Source organism: Fistularia commersonii, chromosome 21, assembly GCF_037954325.1.
Source record: "Fistularia commersonii isolate RoL2024-O1a breed Wild chromosome 21, RoL_Fcom_v1.0, whole genome shotgun sequence".
In the NCBI taxonomy this organism is placed as follows: domain Eukaryota; kingdom Metazoa; phylum Chordata; class Actinopteri; order Syngnathiformes; family Fistulariidae; genus Fistularia; species Fistularia commersonii.
Window position 1 is genome coordinate 10225028 of NC_141304.1, and position 22091 is coordinate 10247118.

At 40.2% G+C, this 22091-nt stretch overlaps 2 protein-coding genes across 2 annotated transcripts; both read left to right on the forward strand.

Moving 5' to 3' along the window:
• The first annotated feature begins 1623 nt into the window (after positions 1-1623).
• arfrp1 (ADP-ribosylation factor related protein 1) lies at positions 1624-8358 on the forward strand. The gene is made up of 8 exons (XM_086168435.1): positions 1624-1663; positions 1755-1961; positions 2709-2796; positions 3013-3095; positions 4801-4882; positions 5284-5354; positions 5794-5894; positions 6044-8358. The coding sequence occupies exons 2-8, from the start codon at positions 1869-1871 to the stop codon at positions 6129-6131; spliced, it is 606 nt and encodes a 201-aa protein (XP_086024561.1). The 5' UTR covers positions 1624-1663; positions 1755-1868; the 3' UTR covers positions 6132-8358.
• Positions 8359-10652: 2294 nt separating this feature from the next.
• On the forward strand, positions 10653-18886 carry LOC147222250 (semaphorin-4E-like). The gene is made up of 14 exons (XM_086168947.1): positions 10653-10761; positions 10851-10996; positions 11083-11145; positions 11237-11332; positions 11420-11519; positions 11615-11743; positions 11869-12014; positions 12179-12357; positions 12444-12600; positions 12710-12932; positions 13062-13177; positions 13297-13454; positions 13541-13593; positions 13760-18886. Exons 1-14 carry the CDS (start codon positions 10653-10655, stop codon positions 14221-14223), a joined length of 2139 nt encoding a protein of 712 aa, XP_086025073.1. The 3' UTR covers positions 14224-18886.
• Positions 18887-22091: the final 3205 nt, after the last annotated feature.

The window sequence follows — 22091 nt, forward strand, 5'->3', positions numbered from 1 at the left end:
CTTTCAGACAAATCCTCAAGAAATGTTTGCTATCTTTCTCCAATATGAGTGTTTTCTTGTAAGTATTAAAGTATACTTTAACGTATATCATGACAATAAGTAATGGCTGAAAGTCCATTTTGACCACAGTGTTTTGGTTGCCTGTATCTTTTGAGTATATCCGTCATATTTTGCAAATCACTTTGCCATGTTGGATTTAATAGTGCTACATAAACTGATCAGTTTATCATTACTTGAGTCACCCTTTGCCCCCAGCAAAACTTAATGGAAAGTATGCATCATCATCAGTTCTATAATTCCCTTCCATAATGAGTAATAAAGGATTACTTCACTTTGTTGTTCGTTATCTAAATCTTTGCTGTTTTGTTTTGTCTAGAGTGGGCAATACAGAAAACAACCACTGCTGTGCCTCCAGCCACAATCTCTGCCACGGAAGACACACAACACCCACCGGTCCATGTGACCACAGCCAGCATTGGCGTGGTGGCAACAGCCAGCAGCTGCATCCAAAACATCACCATTGTGTATCCGCGGAGTGACTTCTGTTCACGCAGAGATGATGGACTGTACACAAAATCGGACAACCCGCAGACTTTCTACAGGTGCAAGCGTGGAAGGACGTACATCACAAGATGCCACAGTCCGCGTCACAGCAGTGCAGTGCAAATGAAATTGTCAAACTATGCATGGATTTTGAGCTCTGTGGTCAACATTTTAACCTTTTTTTATTTTCTTTGAATGGTGTGTGATTTTACTTGATCTCAAATACCCCCCCCCCCCAAAAAAAATAAAAAAAATAAAAAAAATAATAATAATTTAAGAAAATTAAAATAAAGCTCAGTTTTAGTATGGTAGAAACCTTATCTCATTATGGAACAATAAAAAGTGTGACTCTTTTCAGTATGATATTAAAAATTAAAACAGCTATCATCTGAGAGAATTTGATCAGATATTTCATGTATATGACTTGATTTTGACATCAAATCACGTTTAAAATAAGCGAAACAAATTATTATTTGAAAGGACTCAGTGATGGGTTATTCTGGCGTGGCAATTTGGCCACTAAGCTAATCTATAAGTTGTTTACAACTTCAGTTGTAACTTACAACTTCACAGTGTTTAAAGATGATGCTTAATGGTGGTAGTGGACAGTGAGTAATATTCATTTAGCTACATTTACATAGTTTAACACATTTGTTTTGAAACTCGTTGTTCAAGCATAACAATACAACCCCCTTTTTACATCTTAATTTGTTCTATAAAATTTGACCATTTACATTTGATCGTGAAATAAGTTATGAAATAAGTTTTTAAAAATGGTTCATAGAGTCGTTTGGGGAAAAATACGTAACAGAGAGAAGAAAAGAAACATAAACAATGAAAAAAATCAAGAACTGGAGGAATTAAGTAAATATATAAGTGAATGAATTAATATAGAAATATATATGAATGAACGAAGGATGATTGAATACATGCATAGTTTACATACGTTTGAGTTTAACGCACATATCGATATTTCTGGGAAATGTAGTCTTATTGGAATCTTGACCGTTTAAAAAAACCCTCCAATCGTATATTGAGCACTACATTTCCCACAAATCATAGCGTCAAACTTCCTGAATATGCGACACGAAGTGTCACTGTTGTACTGGCCGGATCTCAGGTGTGAGGAAAACAGCTCCAAGCGACGACCTTTACATATGCTATCGTTTATTTGTGCGTCAGAAATTCCTAACCCATCTCTTTTATCGCAGTGAATCAACGGCGGCTTGCGTCGCTCTCGATCCAAGAAGGAGCTCAGACCTAGCTAGTAGTCGTTAGCAAGTGCTCGAGTTGTTTACAATCACCCCCCCGACTCCCACCCCACGATGTATACGTTATTTTCAGGTTTATATAAGTACATGTTCCAAAAGGACGAATACTGCGTGTTGATCCTTGGACTGGATAACGCCGGAAAAACCGTAGGTGATATTTAAAAAAACGCTTTATTCCACACTGACAGTGTTACTGGCTGTGTCCTGTTGCTGCTTGCCTTCAGTACCCTTGTTTTTCATCACACATTCACAGTGTTTGGAGCTCCATTTTTTAACACAAAATATTCCAGCTATCTTGAAAACTTAAATGTATTCAGAACTGGATTCTTTGCTGTTTTGTTCACTGTACATTTGTACAGTGGGGCTAGGCACTGTGTAAATATACTTTTGTGATCTACTTTAAAATTCCAGATACAGGCAGGTCAACTCTGTGTTTTAATAATTCTGTTTTTCTATCAGCCTTAGGAAAGAAAAAAATCGAGCTATTCCCTGAAAAATCACCAGCTGAATTAATTTTAAAACAGTGCTTTAAATAGATCGTAGTTTCAAATCAAAACGACATTTGGGAGTAAAGACACAGGAGTTACTTTAAAACTAGAAATAAATTATAGAAAATTACCATGGGGCAGAAGAAGTACTTGCTTTGATTTTTATTTTAACTTGATAACTTGATGATTTGATTTAATTTCATATGTATAAGATTTGTAAGCCATGCAGTGATAAACAGTATATCTGTGTCAAAGATATCCAATTTTCCCTGGCCTTTTTTTTTTTTTTTTTCACTTCACTTTTGTCCCTGCTATTTTTGTCTCACTTTCATCACATTGTATCACTCTCAAAAGTCAGATAAACTAGTTCCACTTACCCACTACTATCCCTCTTACGTTTCTGCAGACCTTTCTTGAGCAAACCAAAACAAAGTTCAGCAAGAACTATAAGGGAATGAATTTATCAAAGATCACAACCACCGTTGGCTTGAACAGTAAGTGACCCTGTTCTTAAGGAGAGTTCTGGATGTTGTTTGTTTGCTTTTTCTCTCAATGAAGTCACAAGGTGGTGATAGTATGTGCAATGATGCGTTCAGCACCACATCCTGTATTGTATCTGCTGGCTCTGCTGGCTTGTATCTGGTGGATTAACCTGGGCGTGTAAAGAGCTTTTTTTTTAAAGTTTCTACCGCCTGTTTCCCATCTCAAAGTTGGTACGATAGATGTGGGCAAGGCTCGTCTGATGTTCTGGGATCTTGGAGGCCAAGAGGAGCTCCAGTCTCTGTGGGATAAGGTGAGTATAAACCAACATGGGTGTAACATCCTTCTAGATCAGGGATGGGCAAACTGCGGCAGGAGAACAGGAGATTATTTCATTTTTGGAGCTGTTTGAGAATTTTGCTGAGCTGAATGACACAGATCGGGTTTGTGATTTAGCATGGTGATTTTCAACCAGTGTGCCATGAGAGATCATTGATTGTCGTAGAGGTCAATGTTAAGAGTTAGTGCTGTGCGACAGTGGCAGTTTGGGATCACAATGGACTATTTTGTACGCTTATATACAAACATTGAGAAACGGGCAATTTTTTGGAGAAAAAACACAAAAGTAAACGAGAGAGCCCTCAAAGCTAGCTACCTTGTTGCTGAACTCGTAGCTAAATCAAAAAAGTCCCACACTGTTGCAGAAAAATTAATACTGCCAGCATGTCAAGCTTGAGCAAGAGCTTCGTGTGTCTTTTTACCATTACTGCCAGGATATCCATGGTGTGTTTATCGAAACAGCCCCCGTCTCACACTTAGTATAAATACATTAAAAGCTATATTATTAACAATATGTATTATATGCACTGTGTTAGAGTGTCATTTTGTGTCATTTTGGTTGGTGGTGTGCTCCAGGATTTTGCAAATGTAAAAAAGTGCCACGGCTCAAAATAGGTTGAAAATAGCCTTAAATGTGAACATACTGACACACATGAATGAGCAAGACATGAAGCTACAAGGAAAACACTGGTTTGTCCATGAAATGCAAGCAAATGCCAGAACCTTCAAAACCAAGCCAGTTTTATTTTCAAAGCAAATGTCAGATAAGTCTGATATGTACAGTTTACAAATGAGTTTTTTTTTTTTATATGTACCACATCTTGTGCTGACCCGGCCCATCTGTCATATTTAAAAATTCAATGTGGCCCCTGAGCCAAAAAGTTAGCCCACCCCTGTTCTAGATGCTCATGTGCTGGAAACACAAAATTCTTATCTGCTCTTTTACCATTTGACTCTGCAAGATCAACTTAAAATTGGAAAACATGAGGTTTTTTTTTCTGACTGAGATCAGAGCATAAGCACAAAGTAAATAAATATATTAAAAAACATCATTTGTATATTGAGAAAAGCCCCCAAAATTGCCCCCAATTACTAAAAAAAGGATTTGAACTAGATTCGGACAGAAAAGACATGTCTTGTTGAATTAAAACTCCATGCACAGAGAGACCTTACAAAGGTCTTTACAGAGTGCAAGCAGTCTACAAAGTAATGAGCATAATATTGGGGGAAAGCAGAGGTTTTGAATGCAAGGTCAGTTGGGCGGGTTGGACGTGAGATAAGAGAACATGGGAATCAGTGCTACTTTAAGAGTCTCTCCCTACATAGCAAAAACTTTTAGTCCTTGAGATCTGAATGTATATTTAACAGAAATACAGATGGCGAGGGCTACATGATGTGAATTAGGCTTAGATGATAAGAAAAATCTACTTTGCAACCACTTGGAAAATATTTAATAACATAGAACTTCCCCTAAGGGTGTAATTACCGAAATAAACTAATGAGAAATCAGTTAGCAAGAAAACTGACTGATTTTGCAAACATTAGCAGATAAAAAACAATGTATTAGTATTATGTAAAAAAAAAACAAACAACTTGAACAACTTGGCTCTGAAAACCCTTCATGTGGCATGGATAGCAGAGTGGAACCAAGAAGACATGCGGTGTTATTTATTTTTCAGTACTATGCTGAATCGCACGGCGTCATCTATGTGATCGACTCAACCGACGAAGACCGGCTCTCAGAATCCAAGGAGGCTTTCGGTGAGTTGCAGTGGTCGCCCTCTGTTGCAGTGCCTCTCGACCAATGACAGCTTGGATAAGCCGCAGTTCCTGATCCCTGGCTTTCAGTCTAGTTTGAATGACAGGTGGCAATTCACAAGAAGTACAGTCATTGTACTGGTTGGAAGATGTACAATCCGAAAGCCTGGCAACTTACTTTTTTCAGCCTTTTTGAAGGAGAAAAAGATCTATAAATTTTAGGCTGTATTGTTATTCAATATTAATATTGGTTTTCCCAGAATTATTTTATGTCATATAAATGCTAGTTATTATGAGTGATGTGTTTTTGTTGAGAGGTGGTAGGTGAATTTTTTTCAAAATAATTTTGAAAATCACTTTAAAAGCACACTTTGCACAAATAATGTAACTTTCATGTCCCACAGAGAAAATGATCAGCAGTGAGGCGTTAGAAGGCGTCCCGCTCCTGGTGCTAGCCAACAAGCAGGACGTACCGGTATGTCGACACGCACCTTCACCACAACACGCAGCGGCCAACATCTGCATGCCTCAAGCACCCCAAGCCCGAGTTACAAGGATAATTTAAGCATTTTCAAAAGATACCTACAATGAAAACAGAGAAGATTTGAAAGTATGCCAGTGATAAAGATGTTACTCGTGCAATATGAGACAGAGATGTGCTGATCAGCCGGGTCATCGGTGGCAACACTCCTCCCATCATTGATCTCTGTTGTCAAAACTTACCAGCAAAGAGATGTTGGGGCTTAGTTTTTTATGTTTGAGCTAATATTTAAGCAGCTTCTCCATCTCCATCAGTATTCTTGTACACAGAGTTTGTGACCGGCCAAAGATACTTGACTATTTGCTCTTTGCGACGTTCGTCAATTTGACTCATTTTCATTGCCATTGTGCCACGTGTCTGCTATATCTTACAGAGCTGTCTCTCGGTGCCGGACATCAAAACAGCTTTCAGCGACTGTGCGCCCAAGATCGGCAAGAGGGATTGTTTAGTACAGCCTTGTACTGCCCTCACAGGGTAAGTGCCAGTTTATTGGTATTAAAGGATAAATTGCCTCAAGACTATCAAATGGGGGGGGCAGCTTTTTTAAATAGCATGAAACGGACAGACAGTCTTGTGGCTGGAGACTTGGCTGAATGATCTCTGAAAAGCTCTCGGCTCTGCAGGGACGGAGTGAATGAGGGCATCGAATGGATGGTGAAGTGCGTGATCAGAAACATTCACCGGCCTCCCAGGCAGAAGGACATCACATAAGGAGGACATCATTGCTGACTTCACCCCGAGGACGTCCCTTTGTTGACCCTCTCGTGTTTGTTTACTCCGAACACTACACGACCCCTGCCTCAAGGACAGGACTTTTTCTATCACTACACAAAAACAGATGCGTTGGGATCGAGGGGGCAGCGCTCAAGACTTTTTTGGAAAACAAAAACTATCCCTTTGATGTGATTTCACTCCTGTTTGAGTTCTCATTTTCAAGGCTGCAGCTGACTGCTGCCTCAGTAGAGTACAGAAACTTTGCCCATGTGAGTAAAGGTGTTTGCCACAGCAGCACTTTGAACAGCCCAAATTTCTCAATGTTTTTTTTCTCCCAGCAGCCACTCAGTTGAGAGAACCTTAACTAGTGCTTTTACAATGGCAGCTGCGGGTAAAGTAGAGGGGAAAAAAAAAAAAAAAACTTTAAGGTGACAGTGCTCCTCAAGTTGCAGCACCAGTTCAACCTCCTCAGCGGAGATCAGGTTCATATAATTGAGACTCCTATGCATTTCATTAACCATTTGATTGGCAGTTTGATAACTTCCATCATTGATCTGGGGAAACTGAAAAATTAGTTTGAGGTGCAAAATAGAAGGATGTGACCTGAAGGAGTCGTGAGAATCACTTGGCCTGTCTGAAAAGTTACGTCTACAAAACCCAGTAGGATGTGCCTGACACAAGATTTCAGTCCACATTGCTTTCCCCTCATTGTAGCAGAACTGTGTTCTAATACTTGGGGGGGGGGGGGGTCACAGTCCTTCAAGGTCAGACAGCACTTACTGAAGAGCCAGAGACAAGTTAAAGCCCTAGGCTTAAAAAGTTAAACCACCAGGATCTGAATTCCATGTTTGGGTGCCTTTGTATTTAAAATAAATATAGAATGGGTTTTCAGTTACCTGGTGGACCTTATTCCACCTTTACAGAATAGAAATGAGACTTGGGTGGCCGAATATGAAGTTTTACCTCAAACAAACAAAAATTGTAAATCTGTGTCCTGCGCAGGGACTGTTGAGGAATCCGAAATTGAGTTTGTCGCAGCAGTGTTGAATGCGCCTTTACTGGTTTGACAACTTGATTTGATGACCTCTGACCTCCCCCCCCCCCCCCCAGTTCTTAATGTTAAACTGGCAAGGAATGAACCAAACTAACCACTGCTTTAAGCTTCAACTCCCATGGAATTAAATGGAAAAAAAAAAGTTTCAAGGTCTTTATTGAATCCAGTCACCTTCATGATAAGCCACCTAGTACTGGAGTTGCTGATGAAACAAAAAAAAAAAAAAAAAAAGTTGTAAATATCAATATTTAAAGTGTAATTCAGATGTGAAATGCCTTACCTGGTGACCTGCAGCAGTCTCTTCCCCCTCAGGAGCAGCATCTTGAGAAGCACTGTATGGCACATAGTGGTCATCGTACCAGTGGTCCTTCCCCCTCTCATAGCGGCTGCCGTAGATGGTGAAGAGGCCTGGAGGATACTGGCCATTCAGGAGCTTGTAGTTATAAGGGTAGTAGCCCCACTGGAAACCTGGGCTGGACTCCTGCAGAGGTTTGACATTTTGCAGAGATTTGAGGAGTAGGCCTTCGTCTTCGGTCTCACGCTGACTATGTCCCTGCTCATAAACATCCTCGTAGTGAGTCAACTCCCCAGCTAGATACTCTGGTTCAGTTGAACTTTGGCCCTCCGGTAGCACCACCCTGCTTTCCTCTCCCCTCTCGGAGAGGCTGGAAGGAGCAACAACCCAGCCAATATCTGGGGAGAAAGGAAATGTGAGTAACCAAAGCAAGAATTTGTCCACTTTGGTTTTGTGGACAGAATCTGAGTTACCTCTTTCAGCTTCAGGCTGGAAAGCCGTTGCCAAGGGTGTCAAGCTGGCCAGGTCTGGATTTCCAAAAGTCCTTTTGTAGCTCCATCGCATTGGCCGGTTAGTGATAGGTGGGCCTGGTGTGACTTGTTTGTTAGGGTCAGCAGCTTGTTGACCTCCTCCCCCCACAAGAGAAAATGTAAAGTTCAGATGGGTGTTTGCACTTTAGATCTACCCTTCCATGGCACGCAAGAAGAAACTCAAACTGCCAAATTGTGGCCAAAACACTTAATGATTTGGACTGTAATAATGAACCATGAATAAGGAGCAGGTGTAGCTCAGCGTGTCGAGTGGGCGTTCCTCCAATCAGGACTGTTGGCAGATCTTTCTCCAGCTTCTGTCTGGACGTGACGTTGCCCATGGGCAAGACCCTGAACCCCCCTCCCCCGTGCTCCAGATGGCCTGGTTAGCTGCTCCACTGCAGTCAGTGTGAGTGAATGCGAGCCAGTGTAAAGTACTTAGGAATCACCAGGTGACAAATGCATCAAGTAAAATAGGCACTTATGCATTGATGTTACACTCAGCTTTCAGTCTTAAAGTCAAAAATCTGTTTTATACAGATTATTAACAGCAGTTCTACACATTGGGTTCCGAAAACCTCAATGTTTTGAGGAACTTCCCACTGAAGATCACGACTGTTTACCTTGCTTCACAGGTGCTCCACAGATCTGCACGATCAGCAAAGAAAAGAGCAGAGCCCTAGAAGGTCAAAGAAAGAAATTAAAAAAAAAAAAAAAAAAAGTTGTCAAAGAGCCGTCAAACTACTTACCCTGAGAGTAAACTGGAAGTCTTCATGTTGTAAGTTGGCAGTAAAGTGATGGGATGGAGTGAAGGGTTAAATAAGGTCAGCTTCAGCCAATTGGAAACTTGTACGTTAATGGCCTGCAGCTGCCACCGAAGGACTCCCACTCTATGGGCAGTGTTCAAGAGGGTTCGTTGCACCAGTGAGGAAAATCATAGTAAAAGCTTGATCCTGAGACTATCTGTAAAGGTAATATTATTCTCCGGTAAAAATTTTTACACATCTAAATGCCTAAGAATTTGGAGCGTTTGTTTTTTTGTTGTCATCCAAACAGACAGATCAGAATTTGTCATTTTGAGTCACATTTCTTGCCATGTCAGAGAAAACAGAAATCATACACAAGCCAAACTTTTTGCTTATCTTTGATCGTGTCTAGAGCTATTCTGCGCATCCTAAATGTTCTCAATGGTGGCAGACCTGCTTGTCACAAGTTAGCTGTGAAAAGGTGGCTAAAGGAAATAAATGACTAGTTTGTGTCAAGCATGGGAACTGCAGTGGATGATGCCATGATGCAAATGCATTTAAAAGATCCCGTGTCAAGTTTATATTTTTGTTTTTTTCGGAAGCTTCCGAGGGACAGAGTCTTTTCCCAATGCTGAGTTTAAATGTCCCAAACTCGAAAGCCACGTTATCCCTTCTGTAACATATGGGTATTGGATTTACACCTAAAAAGGCTATGACACCCAAAAGGAGGAAAAAGACATTTTTACACACCAAGGCAGCCAAAAACTAGATGATAGATAGCAGTGGATACATGGCCCCATGGTGTTTGTCCTTAGCGTATGACAATGATTTATGAGGGGACAAAATTTAGATGGAGTCAAAAACACTACAGTAAGGGGAGACAGAAAGTAATGTGCAAAGTGGCATAATAGTTTCTTGTTTAATGTGACTTCACAACTCAATAGCCTCGGGACATTGGAGCCACCCAGGCTCCAACACAGAAACCATAGCACCATCACACACTAGACCTCCCTTGGCTTGACAGCTCCAACTCGCTTTTGTTCGCTATAACAGTGACATCTGTCAAGTAGTGATCAGACACCAGAACTTATACGGGTTTTGTTTGTATATTGCAGAGAATGTAGTCTAAATAGTGACTGCACAGTGGTTGTTGGCATTCCAACCTGACAATAAAATGTCTGAATGGCCTCTCTCCTGTCATCTCCGTTGGTAGGTTACTTAAAATCTCAAGTGTACGTTTCCCCATGTTACCAATATTAGGTGGGATCAGCTTTAGCCAACCCCCGCAATAGAACGCATGATGCTGCAACCTTCATAGTTCACTTTTTAGGAAAATGAAGGAAATAAAGTATTGGAGTTTATTATTTCAAGATCGAGTTTATACTTATTGTAAAGACAGGTGACGATGACACAAAACAAGGCTTTTGGAAGAAACGATTCATATCAAAGTATAGCGACAGCGCTGAGGGGATGTACATTGAGTTTGTAAAGACAACTGAATGTCATAAATTCCGATTGAAAGCGATGATAATTGTTGTTTTAAGATGGAAATTGTTGAAGAAAAAGTAGAAGACAGTTTGGAGATCATACACACTGGGTCCAGTAATGCTGTGGAATGAGTCTACAAAGTTCTGTTCCTGGTTTAGAATGTCCCTCATGACATCAATGGGGTTTGGTTAAAAATCCGTAAGACAGGCTTTAAGGTGATATAGCTGTTGCTGTGGTGGGATGGCACACAGTCCGTATCAAGCTGTGATGTCATAAAGAGCAGGCCAGATGAACCAAAAGTTGTGATGTCATAAAACACATGAAACTGTATTAGACCACGATAACACCCAAAACCGATAGATTCGCCTTCACCGGTGAAACCTAAACCATTAAGACAGATTAGCCATGCATCCACTGATGTACGTCAGCAGTCTGTGGCTGCTCTACTCGGCCGTGGTGCAGAAAGGAGCCCCATCAGTGGATGGTGTCCCTCGTAGAGAACTGCTCTACCATGGTAAGTGTTTTCCGTTCGACTTCACAATGATCAAGTGGCGTTTGGACTGTCGAGGAAAGGAAAGACTTTATTGTGTTCACACCTTTTAGGGGATAATGCTCGCCTGTTTCATGAGGAAGGCGTTTCCAACTACACCGCCCTGCTGCTGAGGGAGGACCTGGGCCTGCTAATAGTCGGTGCCAGGGACGCAGTGTATGCACTTGATCTTGTTGATATCTCCAAGAAAATTGCATCTGTAAGGACACCTCTGTGAGAGAAGTTGAAAGGAGTCTCCTTGGAATCATAAAATCACGCATTTCACATATTTCTAATGTTTTCCAGGTGCAGTGGGGAGTGACACAACAGATTTACCTTTCGTGTGAAACGAAAACGGAACAAGTTGAGGTGAGTACATTGAAATATTCAGTCCCGATTTATTGCGCCATTCAAAATGGAATGCAAAGCAAACAAAGCGGGATTTCGAATGCTTGTGCAGGTCTGCCGGAACTACATCAAACTCCTACACAAGATCCAGGACAACAAGATGTACGTGTGTGGAACCAGTGCTTTTAATCCGCAGTGTGATTATTTGGTGAGTCAAAGTCAGATTATATTCCACATGACATCAGCTGGTGATGTCTACCGGGTTTGTATCACTAATAGGTAACTTTCTGTGCAGTTGTATTCAGATGGCCGATTGACTCTAGAGAAGAACATAGAGACCGGGGTTGGGAAATGCCCATTCGATCCTTTCCAGGGATACGCCTCCATCATGGTTGGTGAGTTACATAAAGGAGAGATGATGGAAGATTTATGTAGATATATGTATATATAAAATCCATTCTGTGTGTATCATTTGCTTCTGTCTTTCTAGAAAACCACATGTACTCTGCTACTACCCCAAACTTCTTGGGTACTGTCTTTGCTCTGATACGTAGCTCCATACCAAGGAAATCAGATTTTGTCCCGTTATCAACTGAACATGGCCAGCACTGGTTTTACGGTAAGATGTGATATTTTTTTCCAAGGTTTGTTATTCATGCGCAATTTACTTTCTGAGCTGATTCAAGGCAAAGATTTGTGAGAACATGAAGCAAAAGGCTCTTGATTTTACAATCTCATTGCCAGAACCGGAATTTGTGTCCTTGAGTTACGTCCCAGAAAGCGTCGACAATGATGGAGACGACGACAAGGTTTACCTGTTCTTCCGTGAGAAACCTGTTGAAGATAACTGCTTTGACAGTGTTGTTTCTCGCGTGGCCCGAGTCTGCAGGGTGAGACGAACCATAATGCCTCCATTCTTTTGTGACATGTGGATGAGAATTCATTGATGATGGAGATCTTGTTTTGTTTTTTTTTTCCTTTTTGATCGTACTTGTAATTTCTATTCACTTTTGGCTTCATCCACGAGTCATCTGACGTCCTATTGTTCTCACAGGGAGATCTTGGAGGCAGATTTATGCTTCAGAGACGATGGACAACTTTTCTCAAAGCCAGGCTGGACTGTCCAGTGCTAAAATACTTTGTACCATATATTATCCAGGATGCTTTCCTCCAATGTGACCCCCAGGAACCCAAGAAGCTGTGTTTGTTCTATGCCATCTTCACACCCCAGTTGTAAGTTTTGATTTAAAAAAAGTTTTTCTTTTTGTGTTTAACGCCACGCAACTTGTTCCAACATCTTTTGCGCGTTTGCATTTCAGCGGCGTATCGGACCAATCTGCCGTGTGTGTTTTCAAATTGTCCGACATTAACAAAGTGTTCGACGAGAGTATGTACATCATGTTGTTAGCAACGGGAGACGCAGAGGAAAAGTGGGTGAGAAATTTCAAAGATGTCCCCGTGCCCCGGCCTGGAGCTGTAAGTCCCTCCATTTAGTGTCATTGTTTAAGAAAGAAAAAGTCAAAGTACTTCTAAATGACATTTTTAATTGGTTTGTCTCGCTTCTCTCCCTCGCTTCCTCCATCAGTGTATAAACAACGAGGCTCGTAAGCTGGGCATAAATCTGACTTTAGACATCCCAGCAAGTAACCTCGCATATCTCAAGAATTCACCCCTAATGGCCGACGTCATCGAGCCAGTAGGACTTGCACCGTTGTTAACGCAAAGAGGGGTGATGTTCACACGGATCGTAGTCACCCAGGTGCTGGCTGTGGATGGCAAAAAATACCACGTCATGTTCATAGGCACAGGTGTGTGGATGCAGTGCTTTACTGAAACAGGCTGCGGGCATCGCGTAGCTACAGCTAATTTGGTTTTGATATTCACTTTACCACATCAACAGCTTTTGGCCATATCTCTGTATTTTTCTATTGAAACAGAGGATGGTGCCGTCGTTAAAGCCGTGACCGACGGAGGAGAGACGTTCATCATAGAGCATGTTCAACTGTTCGAGTCCCCGGTGAAAATCAACAATCTGATATACTCCAGTGTCACGGTAATGGTCAGATTTTATAGCCAAAGCATGACATTTTATGTTCAATCAAGCGATTTTTCATGTTATATCACAGTGGACCATCGTCATTGCATTTACTGTTGATCATCCAAAATGTACAGGGTCAGATTTATGCAGCCTCCGATAACGGCGTAGCACAGATGCCAGTGGCCACCTGTGGGAGGTCCTCCTCATGTCTGGATTGTGTTCTATCCAGAGATCCCTATTGTGGGTGGGACAGAGATGAAGGGAAATGTAAAGCCCTTTCTAGCGCAGTAAGGTAGGGTCACAGTCCCAACATGTCCATAAGTAGATAGTGACACCAATCAAAATGTTAATTTCATCATCGATCGCTGTCTCTTGCAGAGAACTGATCCAAAGTGTGCGTGATGGAAATGCAACTCTGTGCCCTGAAGCTGGTGAGTTACATGCTGACACACAAACATGCATGTTTGAACACCACACACGTTTACAGATCAATTCTTTCATTCTTCGATCGTTTCTTAAAATCTCCTTAAACTCGTGCGAGTCCAAACAGAAGTACGTCGTCTAAGCAGACGTGAAAGACGGCTGTTCTGCTTTCAGACCCCGTGACTCCTGTCAGTCAATTCACCTCCACTGGTGAGATGCTGAAACTGGACTGTTTCCCACCCAGCAACCTGGCAAACACCAGCTGGGAGCACAACGGGCAGGCCATAAGCTCGCCGCGCCACGTGGTTCAACAAGATGGGCTGCTGATCCTCTACACCCTGGAGTCCGACACTGGCCGATACCGCTGCCTATCAATGGAGCGCACAAAAAGTAACTGGTACACATCCACCATTGCAGAATATCAGGTCACTGTGTCTCCTGCAATTTTCACCAGAAATTGCACAGCACCTGCTCCCAAGGCTCAGCATAATACGTCTGTGGAGAGCAGCCTTAAGGTTCTTGTTTTACTGCTGGCAGTTTTTCTCGGAATTTGGACTTGGAACTTTTACAAAGGCTACATACTTTTGCCCTGCAGAAAAAGGCCCCCCGTCAATGAGCCCGTTTTGCCCCAGACATAAATGAGAGTAACTTGCGCCGTGGCGTACTGAGGCCTATGCTTATCAAGGACAGGAAAGGGGCATGACGAACCAAAACAGTCAAGAGTGTCAATAAGGCTCTTTGATAGCAGCTGTTTGGTCAAGTTTACTGGAGTAATTCTACATAATGACCCAAATAGTACCTGTCCATCTCTGCAGCAAATTGTTAATAAAGTTTACAAATGTTAATAAGGGCACATTATGACCTCAAATGGAAAGTCCAAATTGCCGTGCCTTCCAAGCTATTGTTTTTTTTTGTGTGATTACTTTTTTTTATACACGGTATATGTTTTAATATTTGCTATGTAAAATCTATGGGAAACCTCTCACTGAATCTATATATAGTGTTGACTTTACCACAACTGATGTATTGGGTCCACATCCTTTGGAGGAGGTTTTTGTTTAAGCCTGTATAAACTCTAGGCCTTTAAAGTCAATTTCAGTAAAGCTATATATTGTAAAGAGCCCCTCACTTTACTACGAGGTTTCAAGATTATTTTTCAAGGAGTAGCAACTTTTTTGTGCATGATGGGTGGATGATGACAGTGAAACAGGAGACTAAATTGTGAGACTTAATTTGAAATTGAGTCACATGTTTGGAAAAAACTAAGTGAAGAGAACCCTAAATATGAAATAGAGAAGCCTAAATATGCACTACTACAATACAACTACTACTACTACTACTTCAATCAACAATAACAACTACTAGACTACTACAACTAATACCACCGCTACTAGTACTACTAATAGTAATCGTCATTATTGTCATATTTTCATGATATAAAACTAGTTAGCAGATTCATTGAACGACTACTACTAAAAAGAGTTTTTATTAGAAATGTTTATGTATCTAGTGAGCTGTTTTAGTGTGTGTGTGTGTGTGTGTGTGTGTGTGTGTGTGTGCATGCGTTTGTGTGTGTGTGTGTGTGCATGCGTGCGTGCATGTGCGTGCGTGTGTCTGTGTGTGCGTGCGTGTGTCTGTGTGTGTGTGTGTGTGTGTGTGTGTGTGTGTGTGTGTGTGTGTGTTAGCTTACATCTAAAAGTACCTGATTATTAAACAGGTAACATAAGTTCATGCATATAGAGCCAATATTTAACATGACATTTATTATGGGATATCTTTGAGTGATTTAAGTATTTCAAAATTATTGAAGGAAAGTAAATTTACTTAACTTTCAAGGGTGCAATATCTAGGTAAGATGTTTTGTCTGCTTTCTTAAGAGACAATCCAGTAATGTGCATAGTGAGATCATATATCATTTTTTTGTTGTTTTCTTTCCTGGCTAGTTCTGTTCAGGTTGAGTAGACTGGAAATATTACTGGAGCTTTCTAAGCAATGTGGTTCTTAAATAGAGGATCCTTAATCAAATTGGCTCTGTGTCAGCTATGAACTGAAAAATGAATATATATGATTGCTGTTGGCAGATAGACAAACAATCTGGATGAAGAAAGTAAATCAATTGAAAAAAAAAATCATCCTGGAATAATTACCCTATTCCAAAATAATACAATGGCATAAAGTATTCATAGCTTGGAAAAAAATGAAAACGTGATATTCTGGCATGTGTTCTATTTTAATAAATATAATTTAAGTCACCATGGCAACTCCATCTGAGCGAGTCAGTAACTTTGAAAGTAAAGTGGTATTGACTTAATACTCCCACACCCAAACTGTAATCTACAAAGGATCCCACCCCTAACCCTCAAACACACATACACACACACACACAAGCGCACACACAGACAAGGAAATTTTTCATGTTGGACTTGTTTGAGCAGCAGAGATAGCCAGGCATGCAAGTTACTGATAATTTTGATATATTGTAGCGTGTGCTTCGGGAGACCAGCCGGCGGAAACTCAGGATGCTTTGGTCATCAAGGTCATCAAGTTATGATGACCGTTGGGAGCTTCTCATGGTTCTGTGTTAGAGAACCCCATTCTGAATAGGGTTTCCCCTGTTGTTGAATTAAAATCCCGTTCTAAAAAGCAAAATCCTGAGAGCAGTTATCCTTGACTGTGATTGTTACAAAATATACAGGTCAGAGAGGTCCCAGTACCATTAAAGATGATTTAAGATATTGGTCTGCATGTACTTGCTGATTTAAACACAATCCCGTGAGTTGTGTGCTTCCAAAGTGAGAGATCGGAATATTTCTTTAGGTTGCCTGTTATTCCGGCCCATTGTTCATTGTTCCTTTTATTTTTGTACTTCAAGGATAAATTTTTGGATCCATCTGGATTTCTGACATGTTGTTGCCGCCTATATCGTATCACCCAGGAGAAAGGATTTGATTGTGTGTGCTATATTTGGGAAAAAAAACACATGCTAAATTGATAATGTGGCCTTGACATGTAATGTCATGTAATGAGATAATTCTTCAAACCACGCGACACTTGTTAAAACCGGTCAGTCCTGTCACAGAAATGCATCATGGAGTGCCAGGTTGGGCTTCAGATGCACCCTGCACCATATTGTCATTGTTATTGTTAAGGTGGCGTGCACAGTGGGTTAGACCAGTCGTCCTTGGAACCAAATATTCCTGGTTCAATTCTCCTTGCAGCCCGTCGAAGTGTTGTTGAGCAAGACGCTGAACCCCTTGGTGTTCCCCTGGCGCTGTTCCTTAGCTGCCTTCTGCTCATGTTTCATCCATGATGGGTTAAATGCAGTGGTGCATTATGTATAACTATGTGACAATACCTGGCTAAGAAACCCGTGTTGAGTTTCCACAGAATGGTTTCATCTTTGAAGACAGTACCGGCAGCCGTGGTGTGAAAAACAAACAAACAAAAAAAAACACGGGCTTGTTTGAAATGGTTTGTTTCGGATGTTAGATTTTGACTGGAAATTGTGTTTTCAAAAGACCTCTGCCTTTGCCCTAAAGAAAAATAAAAAAGAGGGAGAGAAAAGTAATATTTCATTCACGGTCATACAAGTTTGGACAACAGAGAGCCAATTGCTCAGTTAATGTGAGGGCCTTTGTTGAGGTATAATCAGTGACATATTTATTGCATCCGGCTGATAAAAAGCCCTTGAGGAGTAAGATATTGGGTAACCTGAACATCCACTCACGCGGCAGAGACAATCTCTCCGACCTATTAACTCCTCCTTAAATGAGTAAAGCAACAATGTTAACAGACAGTATATATACAGCTGAATGCAAGTGTCACACCCTTCCTCCGTTGTCTATACATTCCATTATCTCAGTTGGTATTACTCGAATCTCATCCTGTTTATTTTTGTCATTGTTATCGTCACACTGTTTCTGTTCTTATCCCCGTTGTTGTTGTCTATATTTTCGCCCTTGCTGTGTTTATTTTATTTTTTTATCCTTGTTCGTGTCACTCCACTCGCATCATCAGTTGTCACAGTCTGCATATCTGCTAATCTTGACTTGGTTTCACTGCCTTATTCACCTTACTTATTCGAAACACCTGGTATAAACTCTAGTATAACAACACCGGCTTCACGCTCACCCGGTTGCTAGACCACCATCTTTGCCAAACTTACCAGTGTTCCCTCTGCCTGATTTTTGTTTCTGACCTGACCTTTCCCTTGACTGTTCGCTACCCTGATAGTAAAAACCTCACCTGTTTTGACAATAACTCCTTTTTTGCTTGTGCTGCAGACTCATAGCAAGATATTGCAAAAAACATTCTGTGGCTCTGTTGTGCTGTAAATTGGATCCTAAAAACAAACCCCTTACAGTCGTTGTCTGTCATGGGAGCCAGTAATGGGCTCACTGGTGAATGTCGGGTCATGACAAGAATCAGGGAACATGTGGACAATGAACACCTGCCTGAGTTTGTCAATGGTTGTGAGGACTGTGGTGTTGCCCCTGATGTGGGCCTGAATCCATTTAGAGTATATATCCACCATTAGAAGAAACATCTGCCCCTTAATGTAGGCGAAAATGTAGTCTAGACATTCCAAGGTCTCCTTGGATGTGAAACACAATTGTTGTGACAATGTGTGCTTTCTTTTACCTCGTCCACCAAATCCTGATCCAATCTTGACCACCAATACAGATTCTCGCTTGGCTTTTCATCCAGAACACACCTGGATGAGACTCACGTTGAAGGCAACGATGCCGTTCACCCCTCACTGCTTTGCATTTAATGCAAGATCCACTACATCCACCACACTGGGCAGCCCTTGTAAAAAGAAAGTTTTAAACTTGGAAAGGGCGGCATCCCTCTCTGTCCAATGCTTGACCCTTGCAGTCTCACAGGTATTTTAAAGTTCATCACATGTAAATGAATTCCGATCAATGCTATTTTATCCCGTCACTCAAAATTCTCCCTAGTTCCTTTTTTTTTATTATTGGTTTCTTGGTTACTTTTTGGCTTCTTGAGTCATTTAATGTCTTATCATTGGCAAATAATTACAGATGGTTTTTAGTCCATGCAATTGTGTGTGTGTGTGTGTGTGTGTGTGTGTGTGTGTGTGTGTGTGTGTGTGAGGGGATTAGCAATACTATGAAATCCACACTCTTGTACCTTTTACTATGTGGCAATAATCCAACAAATGGAAATCGATTTTATGTCCTATTAAATATTCTTTCTGATGTGGTGTGAGAATCCTAGACTTCCATTTGGTCTCACAACCCTCCGCACTTGGGAACAATAAGCAATGTGAATAAACAATAGTGGTTCACTGTTATTTAGGTTTTCACATGCTAGGTTTCTCTCCAAGTGCAAAAAAGTGAAAAAATAACAACACACACGCATGTCAAGTGACTTTGACCAGCACAGAGCTACAGGTGTGAACTTCCTGTATAATACTGTTACCAAGATATTTGACCATGAAGGGCCACACCTTTGTGAATTCTCTCAGTAATGCTATAATTCTTGGTAATTCCTGTTACCAAGTTGTAAGGGGACACCAAGAGACATCTTGGACTTTACCCTGAAGCTGCTGAAAAGGTGTCTCACCCAACATTATTTCAATATAATCCTTGTCAGTCACATGGAGCCCCGCCTTTAGTCATTACTCTTGACCCCAATAGCAACAAACTTTACACTGTTTTTGTCATGAAATCAGTAAAAGCACCATAAATGTACACTAGGTCCCCAAGATGTGTTGTGAAATGAGAACGTTGCTGTGATTGAGACAATCTGAATGTGACTCGAAGAGAAGCTGCTAGATTTCATATCAAACCAAATTTGAGTGATCTTCATTCAGGGCCTGCAACACGAATCATCCACCTCCGTCTAACCTGTGCTCTCTATAACGATGGCAGGAAATTGCAAAAAAAAAATAGGGTCTCATCTTAGAAACGAATAATTGCAAATAAACTGGTGGGTATATGGATTTTTTTAAGTCTCAGCATCCTATAAAAAACATCTTTAATTAGCAGTATTTAAGTGCCATTCATCAAATCATTTTCACAATGCTTAATCTATTTATTTTAAATAATATTTTCTGAGAATGTATAAAAGCAAGTTAAGAATGGACTTCGGCAGCCGAAGACGACTCGAGATGAGTTGGCGTCGCTGTCATTCCACCAAAGACTCAGCGTGGTAGAATTTGGCCTCTCTCCCCATGTTTCAGTCTAATACAACTTATATGTAAAAGACATAAATATTCTTTACAGAATCAATCTTTCCTTTATCCCTTTCCGAAAAAGATTTAAACCTTCACAATGTACTAACGGTCGTCACCCTGTCATTATGTCAATGATAAGATTGGATGAGTCCAAAGGTAAATTGGTGTTGACATGGAAGTGGATCTTGTTATCCAAGAAGATCTGTTCATTTTCTTGTCAATAGAAAACTTGGAAAGCTGGATTTTCCTATTCCATCTCAAAATCCTTGGGTAACAGCTCAACCTTTAATTTACATTAAAATGAAATATAGAGTAGTTGGGGCACTAGTATGGGGAAATAAATAGATAAAATAAATAATAAATGAAAATAAAAGCTCAAGGCCAAACTTTCAGCATGAACTGCTTCAGCAGGTCACCGCAGCCCGGCTAGTCATCCCTTTCATAGAATTGTTATAATAATCAACACAATTAAATGAAATACCAATGAATGAATGACAATGAAATACAAAACCAAGATAATAGTCTAATTATGTTGTAATACAATTTGATGAACGGTGAAACATTTGCAAATGACAAAACAGTGCGTGTTTGTAATATGCAGAAGTAATCGAAACACAAGTTAGCATACAATACTTTTTTTATTGAAATTGGCTAAAAAGAGGTGTCTTTTTAAAAGGTGGTACTTATCGTGATCCCATATAAAACTTTCAACTCTAATTATGTCTCTTATTCTAACTCTAAATTAGATTTTAGATGATAGACTAAAATTCAAGCACAAAAGAAGACCTATTTGGTTGTCAGAATTAATCCAGCCACTCAAGTGTTGTTAACAATAGCAGCTAGCCATATTACGTGAGTACCCCGCGATGGATTTGACCTACATTAGCTAGGTCTACATTCTCCCCTGAATGCTCCACACCTACATCGTTGGTGTTTTTGTACAATACTATCTTTTCTCATACCAGAACAATTGGCCATTTATGCAAAGTTGAGCTTATAGGACTCGCACTTGGTGAGGGGTAGAGGGTAAAGGGGTAAACGCTTCACGGGGGTCTTCAGGTGGGCACCCTCCTTCATTGGGGTTTTATTGAAAGGCCCCCTCAGTGGTCATTCAGTTTAACTTTTTTAAAATCTATTTTTAAAGCTAACTAGGGTCTTGACATAACTTGAGGAGAAAATTGCTCTGAAATAAATGCTATAATTATGGTGCATCTTTCCAAAGAGGCTAATTAGCTTGTGTCACTTTCCTATATTTATTCTTGAAATATTTGATATAAATCAGCTTTTAACACATGCTTCCAATGTCTAAAAGAATGCATTGAAAACAATTATTGCAGTTATAAACTTTAAATGTACATTTTTTTTTACTTATTTTCCCTCTTAGTCAGGCATGTATCACGATTTGTGCCACTTACTTGCCTGGGGCCAGACTGGAGCTACATCCGAAGCCCCTATGCTAATGTAAACAACTGACCTTTTTCGCAGGGAATTTTCTCTACGGTGATATACGTATTAAATTTTTGAACAAGGATACCAAAAATATCGAGTGTTTCTTAGCTTGTAAAAGGAAAGTTTAAAATATTGGAGATAATACAAAACAAAACCAAAAAATCATAACATTATGACTAATAACATGGTACTGCCTAATAGCGATGCTAGGAGAAGACTAATTTGAATACTGACAAAGGAGATTAAATGAGATAAAATGAATGAATTAATAATATTTAATTCAGTTTGTTGTTTCTACTAAAAAAATAGATTTGTTTTCTCACATGATAGATACATAAACTCAAAAAACAGAGAAAGGGAGGGGAAGAGAAACAGAAGGGAAACAATGGTATCCAACTACAATGGCTGAACACTAAACTAACAAAACAAAAGACATAAGGCATTTGCGTCACATAAATGATAATCCTTAATCGTTTTAATTTTTATAGCTTTTTTTACAAATTAACAAAAAGCTACACAATATGGATGGATGGATGGGTGGATGGATGGATGGATGGATGGATGGACAGTAAAGAAACAGACTTTATTATTTATGTGTCCGAGCAGCCAGATACCTAGAAATGTTATGAGAGAGAGCATAACCTAAAATAAGGATATATACAGTATATCAGATGTATTAATTTGTTAGTGTACTCATCATATAATCATAAACATCTCTGAAACACATATTTATCTAATATTTGTCCTTGTCTTTCTAAAACCTCTCAAATTAGGATTCACTTATCTGCCTTTAAATGTACTTTGAATACATACAAGGAGGCTTTTGTTCACCACTCTAAATAGTATTTCAAATGT

What these genes read in the sequence shown, in the direction of transcription:
- LOC147222250 (XM_086168947.1), top strand. Translation starts at nt 10,653, where the DNA reads ATGCATCCACTGATGTACGTCAGCAGTCTGTGGCTGCTCTACTCGGCC. An exon ending in GCCATCTTCACACCCCAGTT is followed by an intron (nt 12,358 to 12,443) that starts GTAAGTTTTGAT and finishes TTTGCATTTCAG; the next exon opens with CGGCGTATCGGACCAATCTG. An exon ending in GCCCTTTCTAGCGCAGTAAG is followed by an intron (nt 13,455 to 13,540) that starts GTAGGGTCACAG and finishes TGTCTCTTGCAG; the next exon opens with AGAACTGATCCAAAGTGTGC.
- arfrp1 (XM_086168435.1), top strand. Translation starts at nt 1,869, where the DNA reads ATGTATACGTTATTTTCAGGTTTATATAAGTACATGTTCCAAAAGGAC. An exon ending in AACCACCGTTGGCTTGAACA is followed by an intron (nt 2,797 to 3,012) that starts GTAAGTGACCCT and finishes CCCATCTCAAAG; the next exon opens with TTGGTACGATAGATGTGGGC. An exon ending in CCAACAAGCAGGACGTACCG is followed by an intron (nt 5,355 to 5,793) that starts GTATGTCGACAC and finishes TATATCTTACAG; the next exon opens with AGCTGTCTCTCGGTGCCGGA.